General features: G+C 43.2%; 1 protein-coding gene across 1 annotated transcript in view; it reads right to left on the reverse strand.

The window, feature by feature from the left end:
* Positions 1-20079, reverse strand: part of CAMKMT (calmodulin-lysine N-methyltransferase) — a 383612-nt gene that overhangs the window by 264668 nt on the left and 98865 nt on the right. Inside the window, exon 4 of the mRNA XM_019549368.1 lies at positions 8312-8437. Within this exon, the coding sequence (XP_019404913.1) occupies positions 8312-8437 (126 nt within the window). The remainder of the gene's footprint in view (positions 1-8311; positions 8438-20079) is intronic.

Here is a 20079-nt window from a genome sequence, read left to right on the forward strand (position 1 = left end):
GCCTTATTCACGGATTTCACCATTCACGGGGGATACAAGAGCGTATCCCCTGTGAATGGCGAGGGTTGCCTGTATTTGCTGTTATATTAACAGCACTTGCTTCTCTTTCACTAACTCTTGAGAAAGTATTATAAAAGAACATGAATGACACGTGCCCCCAAAGGCTGGGGGGGTACAGTGACTGCCCGCAGGTGGTCACAGTGGTGTCAGTGGCGGGGGGAGGGGGACTGGCGAGTGCTGACCAGCAGTTGGTGACTACCCGCAGATGCTGCTGGCAGTGGTGGTCACAGCCAGTGGTTTCAGCAGCCATGGGGGGGAAGTGAGCAGCAACTGCCTGCAGGCACCGCCAACAGTGTCAGCAGCACTTCTTTCAGGAGGTAAACCACCAATCTCATGGGGTGCACATGCACCCACATGCAACTCCTATGCATTGTCTATGCAAAAGAATATATAGTAATATTAATCCCGTACATTTTAAAATTTCCTTTAGAATATCATTATTATTCTACCAAATTTATATAAGGAAAAAATCAGTTTCAGAGGGACTAAATCCCATGTTTTAAAAACTCTGTGCGTGGTATTTAAAATACCTATGGCCTGAGTCAGAGTCTCCCACAATGTTCTTGCAGGCAAGCTAAGGAAATACAGGATGAACGAATGGACTATAAGGTGAAGAGAAAACTGGCTGGAGCAGGACAGTAATCAATGTCTAGTTGGAAGCTGGTATCAAGTGAAGTGCTCCAGGGGTTGGTCCTGGGGCCAGTTTTGTTCAATAGCTTCATCAATGACCTGGAAGATGGGATGGAATGCACCTTCAGCAAGTTTGCAGATGACACTAAGCTGGGGGGAGTAGTAGATATGCTGGAGGGTAGGACTAGGCCTCAGAGGGACTCATACAAATTGGAGGATTGGGCCAAAAGAAATCTCATGAGGTTCAACAAGGACAAGTGCAAAGTCCTGAAGTTATAATGGAATAATCCCATGCACCAGTACAGGCTGGGGGCTGACTGGCTGGGCAGCAGCTCTGCAGAAAAGCACCTGGGGGTTACAGTGGACAATAAGCTGAATATGAGCCAACAGTGTGCCCTTGCTGCAAAGAAGGCTAACAACATACCAGGCTGCATTTTTAGGTGAGTTGCCATAATGTCAAGGGAAGCAATTATTCCCCTCTATTCAGCCAAGAAGAGGCTGCATCTGGAGTACTGTGTTCAGTTTTGGGGCCCCCACTACAGAAAGGATGTGGACAAATTGCAGAAAGTCTGGTGGAGGACAACAAAAATGGTTTGGGGGCTGGGCACATGATTTCTGAGGAGAGGCTGAGGGAACGGGGCTTATTTAGTCTGGAGAAGAGAAGATGGAGAAGGGGATTTAATAGCAACCTTCAACTACCTGAAGGGAATTTCAAATGAGGATGGAGCTAGACTGTTCTCACTGATGGCAGATGACAAAACAAAGAGCAACGGTCTCAAGTTGCAGCAAGTGAAGTTTAGGTTAGATATTAGGAAGAATTTTATCACGAGGAGAGCAGTAAAGCACTGGGAACAGGTTACCCAGAAAGGTTGTGGGCTCTCCATCCTTGGAGGTTTTTAAGACCCAACTAGACAAAACTTTGGCTGGGATGATCTAGTTGGGGATGGTCCTGCTTTGAGCAGGGGGTTGGACTAGATGACCTCCTGAGGTCCCTCCCAACCCTAATTTTCCATGATTCTATTTTCAAAGGGATTTCGCACCTACAGCTTTTACCTGGGGCCTCTATAGGTTAGTAATAGATTTGGTTTGGTCAGAAAAGTCCTGAATATAGGTAGTCCCAAAATATTGAATTAAAAAATTTTTCTATTATAAATTTTTGTATACGCATTTCAAGAAGGACTGTAACATTTTTCTAAAATATCTAGTCTTTGGTTTAAAGATCCCAACTGGCATAAATGGTATCCCAGCCAAAATTCTGAAATTGTAAGGAAAGAGAAGCTCTTCTAAATTGAACTGCTCTTCTCCATATACCAGTTGTGCAGTATTATTCTCTCCCTACCTACTCAACGCTCTGACTGCTTCTCTTTTAAATAACCTGCCTTTCTCAGGTTTTCAGGAATTCTATGAGCACCTGAACCACAAATTTCCTATTTAGAAAATACCATCAAAACTATACATTTTTTTTCTTAAAAAGCAAGGGGCTACTATTCCCACATTCGCATAATTCTAGGAATTACATCTTTGAAAAGAATGTTTTTCACAAGATTCATGATAAAAATTATAAGATTGTGCAATGTTTAAGCTCCCAGGGAATGGTGCAAAGGAATGCTGAGCTCCTGGCAGAAGCAGGACCAAAGATGCGTTGGTGTTGTTAAACCCCTTTCTATAATGTAGCTCCCAACAGCCCTTGATACCAGCGTCCTGTGAGGAGTTCAGACTACACTTCAGTAGCAGCAGCCAGGAACTTTTTTGAGCACTTGAAGCAGACAAAAATACCTCCCAACACTTCTCAACACCTCTTTGCTTCTTACTGATGCTCAGTGGTACCACCTTTATCCTCTCATTCCCTCTCTCCACCCTCCTGCTCCCACAGCCACAAGTAAAAAGGGTGAAGGAGGAGTGAGTGGAGGGGAAGGGAAAGGAGGTGGTACTGAGCAAGGAGGAGAAAGAATAAGGTGCCAAGGGACATTCTTACCTGATTCAGGGACTTTCTTAAAGTCCCCAGATGGTACCTCTGTGACATGGTCTGCCCACCCCAGCAGGGGAGATGTCCTAAAGTGACAGTTGTTGCTTTCATACCCTCCTTTCAAAATATGGGATCAACCTATGCTTACTGTGGAAAGGAATTTGCTTAGGGCCCAGGGGTCAGTCTGGAGATGTAGAAAGAAATCTATGAAGTAGAAGCAGCTCTGAAAAAAAGAAAAGCCAGAAAGAGGCACTCATAATGGGGGAGGAAAAAGAATAAGATGAGAAACACCCATGGGGAGTAGGGCAAATGTGCCTAGTACAGCAGCTAATTTGGAAAACCTTGCCAAAACTGCCAAATATTGGTGACTGCAAGAGTTATGGGTTCTCAGAACCTTTTCAAATCAGTTCCTACCTGTCTAAAATTTGAGCACCCAAATATCAAGACAACATATACCAATGGAAACTTTTTAAAGAGAGTGTTTAAAAGTAATGTACTCAAGATCACTTACTAAAATTCAGCAGATGTTAACATAAATCTTATGAGAGCTGTAACAAGTTCTTTTTTTTATAGTTGCACACAACTCAATGTGTTTAAGTCAGGGATGGGCAAAATATGGCCTGCGGCCTGAATCCAACCTGTGAGGCCCCTAAAAACTTTAGAAAACTAGTATTTAATTTTTGACAGGAACTAAGGGCAGTAGGACCCAGGGAAAGCCACCAGCGAGCTCACACAACAGCAGGGCCCGACCGGCCCTGCCCCCCACCCCCAGCTAGAAGCCCCAGCAGGGGCTTGTGGCCTGAGACCATGCAGCTGCCCCACATCGGAACTGCAGGTAAGGGGGAAGTAGGGGGGGAGGACCCCAGGCAGGGAAGGAGCCCAGGGAAAAGTGGCCAGGGAAAAGCTGAGCACGGGTGTGGGGGGGAAAAGTGGCCCCTCCCCCACCCCATGACCGGCGCTTCGCGCTGCAGCTGCTCACAGCCCACATGGGGCTGCCTGTGCCTGCTCTGGATAGCCCCGTGTGGGCTGCGAGCAGCTGCAGCAGGGAGCGCTGGCCATGGGGCGAGGGAAGGGCCACTTTTCCCACCACTCTGCACTCAGCTTTTCCCCAGGCTCCTTCCCTGCTCCTTCTCAGCATGGAGGAAAGCGGCCCTTCCCCGCCCTGTGGCCGGCGCTCCCAGCTGCAGCCTGTTTGGGGCTGTCTGGAGCAGCCTCACGCAGCCCCAGGCGGGCTACGAGCAGCTGCAGTGTGGGGCACCAGGCACGGGATGGGCGAGGAGCCACTTTCCCCCGCCCCATGCTCAAAATCACTTGTAAGCAAGCCCCAAAGCCAGCCTGGGCCCTGCATGGCTCCCGGCTTGCTGTCTGTTGGGGCAGCACGTGGAGACAGCAGCTGTGGTCCCCCTGCTTGCTGTGCCAGACAGTGTTTGCCACTGCCACCTCTGGGCTGCCCAGCGTACAAGTTCTGGGCGGGCAGCAGCAGCCAACACTGCCTGGTGTGGCAAGCTGGCGGCAGGGCACAACTGCTGTGCACAGTCCCAACAGGGAAGCCTGGAGCTGGCACGGAGCCCAGGCTGGCAGCAGGGGTGGGTTACAAGCTGGTGCTGAGCATGGGGAAAAGCAGCCCCTCACTCACCCCATGGACGGTGCCCCATGCTGTAGCCGCTCGCAGCCCACGTGGGGCTGCCTTTGCCTGCTCAGCACCACCTTTTCCCCATGCTCAGCACCAGCTTGTTCTCTGCTGGCAAGCAGGGGGTCAACCTGTACTGCAGGGCTGGGGGGCACTGGGCGTGAGTGGGTGGGGAGCCAGTGGGAATACGGGGCCCGCACCCGTGTCCTGGGGCCAGTGCTGGCAGGACCCAGAGCAGGGTGGCAGGAATGTGGGGTCCCAGCCAGCATGGGCTCTATAGAGCTGGGCTAGCTCCCCCCTCTCCCTGCTGGTGCAGCCCAGCCTGGCTCGACAGACCCCTACCAGCCTGTGCCCTGCTTTCGGCCCCACCGGTGCTGGCCCTGGGACACAGGACCAACGTCCCAATGTCTTGAGACCAAAGACCAGGGGGCGGGGCACCTGTCAAGGGGCAGGGCTACCTATGTGGCCCTCAACAGCATGCCAAAACTGGGTAAGTGGCCCCCTGCCTGAAACAATTGTCCTCCCCTGGTGTAAGTACACACTAATTAGTTTCTTGAGTTAACTTGGAGATTGTCTAAATATGAACCTCCACCTTTGGCCCCGCATGTACATATTCAGCACGGATATTGAAAAGAAAGGCTAGCTACTTGAAAGCTGTCACTACAGTTTAAGTGTACTGTAGTGCATTAAACTGAGACCGTCTCCATGTTTTATTACAATGCCATTTACATTTTCTTATTCTTTCCACTATAACAAAGGGTACATCATACGTAATACAATCATGTGCAGAGAACAGGAATACAAATCTGTTCTGGTTTAAATTGTAATTAAATGATTCACAGTATGCAACAGGAAATGCATCTGTTGGTTAGTACTCAATATAGTTGCTAAAAACAAAATAAATGCAAAACCCCCCACAATAAATGGAAAATGCAACAAACATTGAGCCATTTAAGAAAGAAAATGGGCATCAGGTTGTAAATAAATGTTCAGATATAGCTGTAACAACTGCAGAACTACTGTATTTTCTTGCATTTAACACATACCTTTTCCCCAAAATTCAGCTGTGGGAAATTGTGTTGGGCATTGTAACCAAGGAAATATGATAATGGCAGTTTCTGTGGCTTAAAACTTCTGCCAGGAGAAAGCAAAGTAAAACTTCACTTGCTGCAGGCAGGGCTCCCTAGTTGCTGGCTGTGGACACTTTTTCTCCCCTCCTTCCACTACTCCACCTCCAACTTCCTCTAGCCAACAGAGGCTCTCAAGCAAAAATCTTTTTTTCTTCCTTCTGCCTTTCAAAAACAAGATGCAGATTTACTTTGGGGGTAGGTAATATGAGAGAATATATAGTACCTGCTCTTCCATCCTGTCACTGCCATCTCTAAATGAATCTCTCAGGCCTTCTGCCTTAATCTCTCCTGTGAAGAATTTTCAGATTCTCCCTCTCTTCAGCCAACCCCTAAACTATAATTGTCCTCTAATGCCCTATATATCCATTTACCTGACTGGGACTGACTGGGTTCTACATACCAGTGGTTCTTCCCTTCAAGTCAGTGATCAAAATTGGAAAGAGCAATCCAACAGCCAACCTTCTTAGGCTAAAACACTGTTAAATTGTATCAAAGGAAACAAAACATTGAGGAAAAAAAGATTTAAAAAGCAAGAAGGGGTCTAGGCTGTAAAGTGTCTAAAGTAGAGACTATCTTTGTTCTCTGTTGGTACTGCACTTAGCATAATGTGGCACTTGATCCATGACTAAGATCCTATGCACTACATTAATTTAATCTATTTCACCACTAGGCTTGATGATAACGCAGGCAGACCTAATTTCTTCAGACATTGGAAAATGGAAGTCTTCCTTTATACAACCAGATATGTTCTTGATCCCTTAGTTTCCAGTCATGGTCATTAGGGGTGTGCAGAGTGGGCCCTATTCAATTCAGATTCGGCCTGAATTGGGGACAGTGATTTGATTTGATTCGGCCAAATCCAAATCTGAAGATTCAATGCCGATTCGGAGAATCAGTGATTCGGCCATAGACACAGCTTTAAATGTTTTTTCTACATACCTCAAGGTACCAGCACAGCTCATGAACGCTGCAGTGGTGGGGTGCATGTAGCATCCCACAGGAGCGTGATTTCCCCATGTGCTCAATGGTAAACCCAGAAGTGGACCAGAAGTACTTCCAATCCACTTCCGGGTCTGCCAAGGAGCACGCAGGGGGTCCTCCCTGCATCCCCCTGGCTCAGTGATCAGCCTTAGGGGGACCCTGGGTGCCCCCCAGACCCAGAAGGCACCAGTTGTCAAGCCAGAGGGGGTGGGGGTGGGGGGCCCTGTGTGCTCCCCGGCAGACTCACAAGTGGACCAGAAGTGCCTCTGGTCCAATTCCAGGCCTGCTGCCAAGCACGCTGGGGAGCCCCCCGCACTTCTGTGGGACACTCCACGTGCCCCAGCATCACAGTGTTCACAAGCCACCTGGTACCTAGAGGTATGTAGAAAAGACATTTAAAGCTACGTCTATGTCTGAATCATTCCAAGTCAATTTGAATCATCCCAATTCAATTTGGAGAGATTAAAGGGTCCTCTGATGTGGAGATCTGGCCACCGAATAGGGCTGAATCTCCACTGAATCGAATCAGGGACCAAAGCTTTGCACAGCCCTAATGACCATGTATGCCAAACTCAGTGCAACTGGCCAGAGCCCAAGAGTAGAACTGTCACAACAAGTAAGTGGTTATAATCTTTTAACAATCCTGGATTGTTACCAAAAGTAGCACATCTTATACAATCATTTTACCTCTTTTTTTTCCTTTTGATTTCAGTAAGAAATTACATTTGCATAGTCTTAGAAGAAATATCCCAGTAACCAAGTTACTAGCCAATACTCATAAATTACTGGGCAGCTTACATCCATTATAAAGAGATATTGCATATCAACATAAAGCAAGGATGACATCATGAGAGTTATGTGCAAAGTTAGGCCAGTTATTCATGGTAAATAATTTATTCCAGTGGCACCCAATCTTCTTCCCCAGAGTCCATCTGAGGCACGGATTCAAAGCAATGGCCCAGCCAGGTGGCAACAGCCTGGCCTGGGCCCTATCCAGCCATAAAGGGTTGGAAATTTGGCAACAGGCAAAAGGTGGCAGTGTTAATTGCCAAGCCTTCCCTACCACCAAATTTCCTGAACCATTCAGAGCTCCGTGGGCTGGATGCCATGGCTTTGTAGACCAGATTTCACTTGCAGGCCAGCAGTTGAGCAGCCTTGATCTATTCAATTAATATAACCTTTTTTCTGGATAATAACTATAATAATCTTTGAACAGATGATCTTTAACAGAAAATCGGACATGTCTTACAGTATACTGTAGTAATTTTCTGTGCCCTATATAGATTCTACATTGAGAACACTTTTTTTTTTATAATTTAACATATCCAAAACTAAACTATACAAAGGCATATTCAGGATGCAATAAAAGTTAGTACACAATAGTTAGTATGCTTTAAATTACTGCTGTAACTTACTCCACCAAAAAACTTTTGTGAGACAAGCAATTACAAAATTCAGAATTAATGGATTATATCAGGTTTCTTAATACACCTAATACTGTTCCTGCTCCCTCACTGAATAGCTCAGACTCAGGTATCAGCACTAAAAAAAGTCAGAAGTCAGGAGATTACAAAACAGACAGAAAGAAAGGAAAGAGAAAGGCTTTATAGTCTTGTGGTAAGTAAAGCTTGAAAGCGTGGCTTGAACATCATTAGTGTAGCAATTCAAGGCTGAGTCTACAGGTAGTTGTAACAGCAACTGTGAGAAGCATACGCTACTCCAAGCATTAACTCAAATATCTACCATTCTGGAGTCTAACCCAACAAAAAGCACAAACAACAACCCAACAAAAGACACTGGGGCTCCATGTCCATCCCAGCTACTAATGCAAGGCAACATCCCAGCAGAAAAAACACTGAAGTGAATCCCCTGTTACCACCTTTGCCTGTCTTGCAGCAAAATCAGGGACCTTACTGCTGTACTTTTTACTACCCAAAGGAGAGGTACCCCTGCTTCTGGCCTTCCTTATCCCCAAAAGAAAAGGAGCCCTGTGGCTGTTTCTACAGATGGATAGTAAATCCTGATGGTGCTCCTTTCCACCTGTGGGAAGGAAGGAAGCCCTGTTTTGAGACTTCCATAATAAGTAAAGGCTTGTCTTGGGATGAAGAGCTCCAGATTATGTGCTTGATAACAAACTTCTATGAACTAGCAGGAAGAAAGCCAAAGATATTTCAAAATGATTGTGGCACAGGAATCTCTGCAAAAACATATCCATAGGATATGTGCAAGGATTGCTTCCTGCAAATGAACTTGTGAATGACAAAACAACCTCATAAAAAGTTTATATACAATGAATCATAAGTATTTTAAGAAGCAACACAATTTTTCAGGTTTTGTTCACATGCATACATGTTTCTAAATATCTGTTAAGTATCTATCCATTTTTATTACATAGATTCTTTTCACCTGCCCAACCCCCAAAACCATAAAAAGACATCTGTTTGTTCCAAATGCAACTAAGAACCTCATTATCTAGATTCAGGTTTTCAGTTTCCTTGACAAGCTATTCTTCAGAATTAGATTTAAGATCCAATCATGGCTACATGTATGTAATAGAGTGAAATAAAATGAGGACATGAATTAACCAGGAAATGAGCTACCAATTCTTCACTGACTAACAAACAGAAGTACTACCTGTACTGATACTTTTAAAATCAAAGCATTTAAGGACATGAATTAGTTAAAAAAAATCCTGAGCCAAAGCACCCTGAGCCCAAACACTCTTCTAATCTAGGATGACATTTTGACATTGAATTGTCTTCAGTATTACACCTACATCACTGAAAAATATTTAATATCATAATAGTGCTTAAAATATTATAATTAAGCTCTAGTCCTACTTTTTGGACCTATTCTCAGCATAGACTGTACCACAACAAATTAAAATATCAGATGTCCCTAGAACCTGTTCTTAAAAGATTAACTTGGTAAAATATTGATACAAATTTTAATAACAAAAAGTAACATCTGTAAGTGGTTTCATATGTGGTGAATTTTTAAATTATATATGACTAAAAGTTGGAATTTAACATTGCAGATTCTAAAATATCTATTCAAGTAATAAAAATATTAGATTTACAGTACAGTCTCTTTTGGGGGAAAATGTGGTCAATTTAAGTTAGGCATGACTGGTATTATAGCCATGATGCTCCTATGAATGTGAGAATCAACGTTTCTTTGGTAATATATTTTATTGAACCAACTGTATCATTGGAAAAAATGTCAGATAAGCTTTCTGGCACAAAGTGAAAATGCATCTAATTTCTAATTAGCTACCTTTATGAAAATTCACTGAACTCTAAGAGGTTGCACCAATATCATGGAGGACATCAGCTGAAGACTGCAGGGTGCACAGCTGTTATGGATGGTGTAGTAAGAGTACAACTGTACACCTAGAGGAGTTTCTCTTTTAATCTAATTGGCAGATTCTGCGTGTTAGGGGTGAACGAAGGGCCCAACACTTAGCTATACTTATAAATGTGAAGTCCTGGGCTGGTCTCATTGTGCATTACAGTACCAGCAGAGTGGCCAGCAAATAATGAGCAGTCGTGTTTTACTGATGGGTGTATATGCATCACAAGAACAACAAGAAAAATATTCTATTCTCATTACCTCTTCTTCTTATAGTCATTTTCATTGTGACCTAAAACCAACCTGAGAACTCAGCCACAATCCAGAACCAGCTTCAGAATTCAGAAACAAAGGCCCACAATCTCTATTAATATATAACCTCTGTTACAACTGCTGGCAGAAAAGCATCTCATGGTGACCTAGCCACTTCAGTAAAGTTAGAATTTATAATAGATGGTGCTTAAAATGCAGTTGGTAAACATCAAGGGACAACATAATTTCTATTGAATCATTATCACTGAGCTGCAGGTAAGGATAAGAAATGTTGTTAAGTTTTACACAGTGTTTGCTACTTCAAGCAAGCAGTGCTTCACTATTCTTCTGAAAAATGCCATTTAGGGGTTTCAACAGTTCTAATAAACCTAGGCTGTAAGTGCCATGCTTGAATCTATATTTTTGGATGTATGCCCAACAATAAATGATCCACAATGATCTGAGGACAGCACTCTCATCCAAGAACTTAATCAGATTAATGATGTATTTGTTTTATAAAAAGGAGGAACATTAAGCCTGAGAATACCTAATTTACATATTAAATGGTTGAGGGGGACAAAAATAAGAGTGGTTTTACAAAATTAAGATGACAAAATTGTCTAGTGTCTTGAAAATCTGTTAGTAAATTGGAGTGAAATCCAAAATAATAAATATGTGTTCATTAGCAGTATTCATATACATTCATCAATGCTGTTTAATTGTTCAAAAGAATGTAATGATGTTAAAATTCATAAAATGTGTACTAAGAAAAATATTGGTGGCATAATACAAAGGTGGTAATAACACTAAAATTACATCCAGAATTTTCTAATTAGCTTGACCTAAAACTATATTTATACTATAATTTTGCCTGCATATACTTGCAAATGGTATGAAGGTTCTAAAAACATCACTGAAATAGTTTGTGTTAGTTTAGGCTACACTGGGTGTGTCTACACATGCTTTAATGTGCTTTAGTTAATGCTCATTAAATCTAGTACCTCCAGGCATCTGTACACATGCTCCAGGGGTGGGGGAAGGTGCTTTAATTAGAGCAGCTCTGACAGCCACTTAATTAAAGCACCCGTAGTGTCTTGTGTATCAGCATCTCTGTGCTTCAAAATGGTGGCAGAGGTGCTTTACCTAAAGCTTGGCAAATGAGCTATAGACAAAATGTCCCCACTGCCACTTAGAAGTGCAGGGACTGATACATGAGACACAAAAACTGGCTGAAGCATGGTAATTACCATGCTGCAGAAGACTCGATTAATCAAGTCTGCATAAATACAGCATGTTGAAGCAGCCTCTGAGCTCATGTCTAGGCACCCTCCATTGTGAGGTAATAAAAAAATGTGCATTAGCCTGTCTTAATGCTCATTAACTAAAGAGCACAGTTTTTAAGTGACACTATGCACATTAGCCTATTTTAATGTGTGTTAATTAAATAGCACATTTTTAGTGATGCTTTAATGCACATTAAAATAGGCTAATGCTCATTAAAGTTCACGTGTAGATGCTGCCACTGTATAACAGACCAACATCATAGAATGCGACAGACCTCCTGAAGAGGTGAATTGTATGTTGCAAAGCTCAGGGGTGGCCCATCTGTGTCACAAGTGGCACAGGGAGCCTGTGTGTGTGACTCATGGCAGATTAAGGAAGGGACATGGAGCACAGCAGCAGATAGGGCAGGAAGCAGAAAACAGAGCAAAAGGATCAGGCATGGCGCACAGAGTAGGGAGAAGAAAGGAGAGCAGCAGATTGGGCAGAGGCAAGGAATCTGAGTGGCATTCGGTGAGGGTGAAGGGCTAATTTGTGGCACACTTGTCAAAAAGGTTCCCATTCCAATATAATGAAAGAGCATAACATCCAATACTGTTCACTGTTTTTTCCTACTTGTGTCAGACACTGCGTTTCTTTTTCAACTAAAGTTACAGCACACATGTAGACATGCCCACTGTGTAAGAAATATGTTGGTTATAAATCAGATTCTCCAGAAACAACAAGAGAGCTCCTGCTTCAACAAATATATTGTGTATTGTAAAGACAGATCTGCTACTCTTACAAAGTATGTTGGCCCAAATGATATTGTTTGATCAAGATAAAGAAATCTCACTAAAATATATGAAGAGTGGACTTATTTCTGAATCATAATAGGTTACACTCTAGGAAAAGAAAATCAATGAGCAAACACAAAATGAGCAATGGAGAAATATATCAAATTTAGTCAAATACAAGATAAGGAGGTTTTTTTCTCCAGTAAGCATGGGGGAAAAAGCCACTTGGCCTCAAAATCACATACAAGGAAACCTCATTAAATACAATGTCTATCATTAAACTGCTGCCAAAAATATTAAGTGCTCAGGAATGGAAACCAATGAGGAAGTTGATTAAATGCAGGAAACAGTGAGCATGACTATAAAGCACATGGCTCATACAGGGCAAGCACACTGATGGAAAACTTTCAGATAGCAGGGCAAAAGGACTGAGATATACTGATGGAAACCTACCACAAGAATAGGCAAGTGCAGTGTAGTGGCTCAAGTTATGGTGAGCCACTACACTGAATGCAGAGAGAAGGGTTAAAGCCTTAAATATAACATTTTAATTTAGGTAAGTAGGGGAGTATTTGCATTAGAGTCTTGGATTTGAACCTGGCATACTGTTTTGTATGCCAAAACACTAGAGTAGTTCTCTCCAAGGATCATCACCTTGTCAAGGTGGAGAGGCTTGTATGTTCCAATGACCCCGAGAGTGATGCCGTCTGGAGCTCATGCTTCTGGTAGGGCCACGCATGGTGGCAAGGTCAAGAGAGAGGTTCCAGACAAAGAATGATCCAAGAAGTCCTCAACAGTGGAGCAGGTGAAGGAAGACTGTGGCCCCAGTGGTTGTGAAGGCGGAAGAAGGCTGCAAAGGAGAAGTGGCACCAGTCATTGTGGTTCGCCATGCCACTGAATCTGGCCATCAACTGCCAAGATGACGTGGGCCCAACTATATGCCAGAGTCTCCACAGTAACATGCCACTTAGAGGCTTCTGTCAGGTCCAAAAGCCCTGTGGCAATACAGGATTGGCGACGGGGGCAGGGCTGTGATACCTGGAGGCCCCCAGCCAAGAATCTGCACACAGGCAGTAGATGCATGATGGTCATCAGGCACCTGTTTCGGGATAGAGGTGTCCTTTGGCAGCTACATCCATGACTGTGCAGTCCTTTTTAGGATACCCTCTGCTCACCCCAATGGGGAGGGGGGCTAGAAAAGATGCCACAAAAACAGGCTGTCCCATCTCTCCTGGCTGGGGAACCGCACCCTGCGGGCTCACCATTTCTGCAGTTGAAATTAAAAAAAGCTAAACTTCAGAACCTGGAACATATCCAGTACTGACTGGATGGAAAGCTTTTCAATCCTGGGCACTTCCGGGCAAAAATGAAACTCACCACCAAGGACATCCACAACCTTCAGTTTGTGGACAATTACTGTGTGATGGCTCACTCTGCACAGGATGTGCAAGTGACCTCAGATCTCTTCAACGCTTCATACAAGAGACTTGGCCTGTCCTTGAATATGCTACTTACCTCAACCTGTGTCTGGCTTTTTCCCCACACCTGAGGAAGGGTACCATGTGACTGAAAGCTTGTCTAAGACCTTGTCTAACTATACAGTTGGTACAAAAAAAAAGATATCACCCTAAAAACTCCTTGCTTCTCACATAGTTCCTGGACCATCACAGTTACATCATCACTCCAAAAATGGTATTTTTGACTATTTAAAATTCAGAAGCATATTTAAAAAGAGTATCTATGCACCCACTTCCCATTTTTTACCAAGGCACCCAACCTACTAAAACTTTACAGGTGCTGTTCAAAATATCAATTTAAAAATGATACGAAGGAGCAAACTGTAAAGCACACAGATTCCTGTCATTTTCCTTATGTCTCAGATACCATTCACTCAATTAATTCAGTCTATTCACTGGATGCCAGTGAAGAACACTAAACTAATAAGTTATTAGCTTATGATGTAAGGTAGGTATTTTATGTCAGGTTATGTCTTATGATGATGCATGCTCAAGTCTCACAAGCCATATACCTATACCCCTGTTTATGACTTAAATTTTTTGAAAGCAGGTCACAGTTCTCTTAATTCTAAATGATTAAATTCACTGTTTTTTTATCTTCTATGCAGGACTAATTGTGAGATATTAAATCACAAACGTAAATAGTATAATTTTTAACTGGAGTTACTATAGTTTCTTTAGGAAGAAAATTCTTAGGAGTGGTTTTGGGGAAACCCACCTCTTTTTTCCTCAGAGGAGGTTCATGCCATTTAGTAACACTCTAGTAGTACTTGGCTTCAGGATGCTGTAGGATGTTATTTTGGGGGAGGAGAAACATGGTACAACCAGTGTCACTGCAGAGATGAGTTCAGACCATGACTTGAATTGAAATGCATTTTTCTTTTTGCTGAATGAATGCCATTATTTGGCTCTAGGTATAAGTTCAGTTCTGTTTCTAAGCATTATATTTCTACCTGTTTAGGAATAGGAATATTACTTATATTCCATTTCTTTTTTCTGCAAGTGTTTTGACCCGATATAGAAATTTGAAGGCCTTTCTTGAATAGCGCCTTCTTTTCATATAATGATTTTTTTCTATATTATTTTAATACAAATACATTTCACTTAGTGAAGTAGGTCTTATGTAACATACAAGAGATATCTTAATACATTATGACAATTTTAAATCAAGCCTTTTGAGTATGAAAGTTGTTTATTGTAAGTGGAGAGGAACTATGTAGACACTAAGAAGCAAAAATGTCTTTAAAATGACATTGTGGTAAAATACCAATAATGAAATTTTAAAACATTTTTTCAGATTTTACTATAATGTTCATATTAATCTTTTCAATTCCAGTGAGTAACAATACAAAAATGATCGGGTTAATGAGTCATACATATTTTCCATAAAACAATATAAAATATCCCTTGTTCTCCCCAATATTTGAAAGATATAATTATCCAATAACAGTATATTGTGTATTAACAGAATACAAAGCTTAATCTACAAACAGCAACCAAAGCCCATCTTTGAAAAGGTAACACATTTATTCACATTGACTTGCAAAGTGTATGTACCTGTTCCCCAAATATTAAACCTCCAAAACTGGGGTGTGTGTACATGACAAGGAAACTGACTACCATGCCAGAACAGAGGATGCTGGGATTGCTACCTAGAGCTGTGTCGGGCTCCGTGCTCCACAAAGGAGGGATGGAGTCCACTTCAGCATCACTCCCCCTCTAGCTGCAGCACAAAAGGTTCAAGTTTAATCACAGGACCATAGGATCATAAGTAAGTAAGGCTAGAAGGGGCCACATAGGGTCATGTTGTCCGGCCTCTGCTCAAGTAAGGATCATCCCTGACTAAGCCATCCCAGTCAACTTGCCTGTTTAACCTGCTCTTGAATATTTCCAAGAGTGGAAATTCCACAACTTCTCCAAGCAATCTGTTCCAATGCTTTACCAATGCTTTCAGAAAGTTCTTCCTGATTTCCAGCCTAAAACTCCTCTCTTGCATTTTAAATCCATTGCTCCTAGAGTTGCCCCCTATAGCCACAGAGAACAGTCTATCTCTATCCTCTTTATAATCACCCTGCAGCTACTTGAAGACTGTTATCAAATCCCCCCATCTGCCTCTAATTTCCTCTCCTCCAGCCTAAACAACCCTATTTTTTCAACCTTTCTTCAGAAGTCATGCTTCCCAGGACTCTATAGTCATTTTTGCCACTCTTCTGGATTCTTTCCAATATGTTTGTGTCCTTTTTGTAGTGGAGGTCCCAAAACTGGACACAGTACTGCACCAGGTGAGGCCTCACTAGTGCCACACGGAGTGGGAAAATCACTTCCCTTTATTCCTAAATGAAGCTTCTTTTCATACAGTCCCATATGCAACTCATCTTTTTTTGCAACAAGAGTACATTCTTGGTTCATATTCAGCTTGTGAGCTACTATAATTCCCAGGTCATGTTCTGCAGTAGTAACTCATTCCCATCATTCTCCGGTTTGTATTTCTGCAAACAGTTATTCCACCCCAGATGAAGGACTTTGTACTTGTTGAATTTCATGATTAATTTCAGACTTTCTCTCAAGTCTATCAGGTCACTTGGGGTCCTAGCCCTACCTGACAGTGTATCTGCAATTCCACCTAACTTGCAAAGCATACATTCAATCCTATCATCCAAATAATTCATAAAGATGTTAAACAATACCCCAAAACAGACGGCTTGGGGGGCCCCACTCAACATTCCTCTAAACTAGACTTTGAACAACTGATGACTACTTGATAAGCACAATCATCCAACCAATTATGTATCAACCTTTCAGTACTTTTGTCTAATCTGGATTTCCTTAGCTTATTATTGACAGTATCATGGGAAACCATACCAAAAGCCCTGTTAAAGTCAATGTATATTACATCCACTACCTTCTACCCATCCACAAAGCTTGTCACCTTATCACAGAAGGAAATCAGGTTGGTCAGGCATGTTGCTGATGAATTGGCAGCAGCTTTTGGCTGAACAACCAAAAACTGCTGCCAGTCTGGCAGTGTCTGTGACAAAGTTAAGCCTGAAATTCTGGTGCAGCAGTTAGAGGCAGAGTGATGGGAGCATTCAGCCATTGTGAAGCTATGTTGTGATCTTCCTATATATTTCCTACAGTACTCCACATTATCACCAGAGAAAACACACTTTTGAGACAAATCTAAAATACTACTTAATCACTGTGGAAAATCAATGAAAGGGTGGTTAAGCCATGGGCATGAGGAAGGAAAGTAAACTGAGAAAAATGAATACGCTACTAAAAAAACTGGAGAAATGTAGAAGGATGTCTCCAATCTTTATTATTCATGTTGGAAATGACACATGAGCTTTTAGTGCATGTCATTCACTGCAAAAAAAGCCAGGACAAATTGAGATGATATTTTACACGGAGGTTATGTGACCTGAACTATCTTCCCAAAATATCTAGGAGTAGCTTCCAGATCACTGAGAAACACAAAAGCATCTTATTGGAAGACCATTATAAAACATGAATAACTAAAAACAGTTCCTATTCATAAATGAAACAAGAGTCAACGTCTGCTAAAAGAGAACAGACATTCAAAAAGCCTGAGCCTGAACTGATTCAATCTTTGCAAGTTAGTCTAACTTGGCTAGGCTGAATCAGTTTGTAATACACAGACATCCCCTCTGGACTGAAGAAATGCAATAGTGCTGAGCTGAAGGAGGATGTGGCCATGCCCTGGCAGGACACTCTGATTAGGGTGGGATTCTTCCCCCTCACTGGTCAGGGAGGGAGCAGCAGGGGTGTCCAAGGGTGACACAAGCGGAGGCCCCAGAGCACCCTCCCATGGCAAGACCCGAGGCAGGGCTGACCCACCTTAAGAAGAAAGAGAAAAGTCCTGAAAGCAGGGCATGCTTACCATTTTTAGGAAAAGTGGAGCCAGGTGAGTTATGCTGAGACAAACCGCCCGTGCAGTTAAACAGTCACTTTCATTGTTGGCTGGGAGCAGCACCGGCAGATGACATTATCAAAAATTGCTGCCTGGCTGGTTTAAAACCTGGCAGCAGGGAAATAGAGGGGAGAGCAGCAATGTCGGAGCCAGAAGGCAAAGCTGCTCTCCAGGCTGCACACAGGCTGTGTCCACAGCTCAGCACGGATCCGGACAGAGACCCACTGGAAAGGTCCAGGATCCATTAAAAGAAGCATCACCCCAGCTTGGCAGGGCAGCCAGGCCAAGGAGGATGGCATTGAGGGACCTGGAGCTGCAGACACCAGACCTGTGAGTGGGGTGGGCTGAGGCCCTGTGCCCCAACTATTCCTTTTTTTTAAATTTGTTTTGAGTATTTGCAGAGCCCAAAACCAGGTAGAGGGGCCACAAGTGACCAGGTAGAGGGGTCAAAGGGAGCTGACGCAGCACAGCAGACTGCTACACTTCAAAGGAAGATCTGACACGTTGATGAGGATAGCCCCACATCCCATGGTTATCCTGTGTGAAGGGATGCCAGGAGACGGGCAGGGAGAAGAGAGGGCAGGCGATGACATCAGGGGACGGGATGGTGATCCATCACCTAGCTGTCCTGAGGGCTGGTGCACAGCTGAGGTGTAGGGGAGGTGGAGCCCCAAGAACACCTGCAAAGGGCAGCACCCGGTCCATGAGGAGCCCACAAGAAGGAGCCTCACCACTGAGGAAGAAGATCAAGTCATGGCAGGGAGTATTGGGGCCTCCCTCAGGGTGAACGCAACCCAATGCCTGGGCCTTAGGAACACACCCCTCTCACTGAGTGAGCGCTCCAAGGCAGCTAGAAAGCACCTACATGAGGTCAGATGGGTGCAAGAGATTTACACAGTATTTATCACTCCATCAACAAAACAAAAGGATCTCTCATTAGTTCAAGCTCTTCTTAAACAACTCTTTTTCAAGGAAGGAGGGACATTACCAGCTACCTGTTGATTTGCTCCAAAGAGTCCAAAGCCATTGTCCTTTGTCCCAGCTCCAACAGCTGGGGCTGCAGCCAGCATGTGGTATGCTGGCTAATGCTGAGAGGTGTCTATGTAATGCAGAGGGGAGAGGGGATCCCTGCTTGAACAGGGAGTGGGGGGGGAAGGGGATGGGACCAAAGGAAGCCAAGCAGATGCCCTGTACATGCAGTCTCTGCTGGAGTTGCAGTCAGGAAGCAGAGGGGAGGGGCCAACCCAGCTCTCTGAAGCAGAGAGCCCTGCCCTGCCCAGCCCAGCAAAGCATTTGGGATGCTGGGGGACTCTGATTTAACTTAAACCAGGAAGAGGTCTGGAACAGACATTGCATAAACCAGTTTGATCCAAGTCATTTAAGTCTGATACTACATTCAACCAGGTTTATCTCAAACCAGTTTCAGCCATTTTCAAACAAGTTTATATGCACTGAACATCAGCAGCAGTGCTCACCCACTGTGTTAGGGAGCTACTTGAAAGCAGAGGCTCTGGGCAGACCCTGTGCTGGCCAGCCAATGAGCTCAGAATTCATGCCATATGTGGAGCTCTGACAGGAGCTGCCCCTGACATATCAGAAGGGTCACTGGCATTCAGGTGAGGGTTGTATGACCACACCCTGTCAGCGGAGTGGGGCTTTAAGAATTAGCTATCTTCACTGTGCATGTGGCACACTTTTACAGTGGGTTTGAGAGCACCCCCTTCACCACAATCCTAGATCCACCCATGTCCTTAGGTGGTTTCTCTACCCCATAATCATGCATCCAAGTAATGACTGTGCCCCTGCAAGGCCTAGAAAATCAGTTGTATTAATAACATGGTCTCTGAAGCCATGTCTTGCACAATTTTATTGTAGGTAAAGCAAAGACTGGAGAAGTGAAAAAGCAGTAAGACAGCTACTCTGCCAGTGCTATAAGGGTTGAATTCTGACAGGAAATTCTCTCTGATAAATGGAAAGAGAGGAAAAGCCATCTAGAAGGAATGGTGCTAAGTGCTGAATTGCAGGGTACTGATGGCTGGGGCTGCCTGAATCAACTGCCAATTCATGTTCTCCCATTTTTCAGGATCATTACAAGAATCACAGTAGAGGACAACATTTTAAGCCCATTTTCTTCCCCTACATAACACAGTATCTTTTGTCTGAAATAGATTTGTATTTAATCAGATTTCTATTTTAAGGAACACTTTCAAATGAAATAAATAAGAATATTTTCTTTTTAATCAAGAAGGAAACAGTCCAATTATCCTGATCTAATTTTGATGTTAATGAAATTTAGGGTAGCATAGCAAACATTTTTCAATCCCTAGTAACGCCACTGATGTATTTATAACCTAAAATATTATTCTAAACTATTAAATGTATAAATTTGGAAATAATTTCATAATAGGTATTTTAAACAGTAAATTTTAAAATTGATGTTAGTGCGTCAGTAACAAGCCTACTAATTGAAACTTCATTTAAAAGTGTCAATGGCTCTTATAACACTGGTTGCAATCCCTTACTCATTTAATATTACAACTTCACTTCTTGTTCTAATCTCATCTAATTTACTCT

The sequence above is a fragment of the Crocodylus porosus genome, unplaced genomic scaffold (genome assembly GCF_001723895.1).
Source record: "Crocodylus porosus isolate Cpor-Errol unplaced genomic scaffold, CroPor_comp1, whole genome shotgun sequence".
NCBI classification, from domain to species: Eukaryota; Metazoa; Chordata; order Crocodylia; family Crocodylidae; genus Crocodylus; species Crocodylus porosus.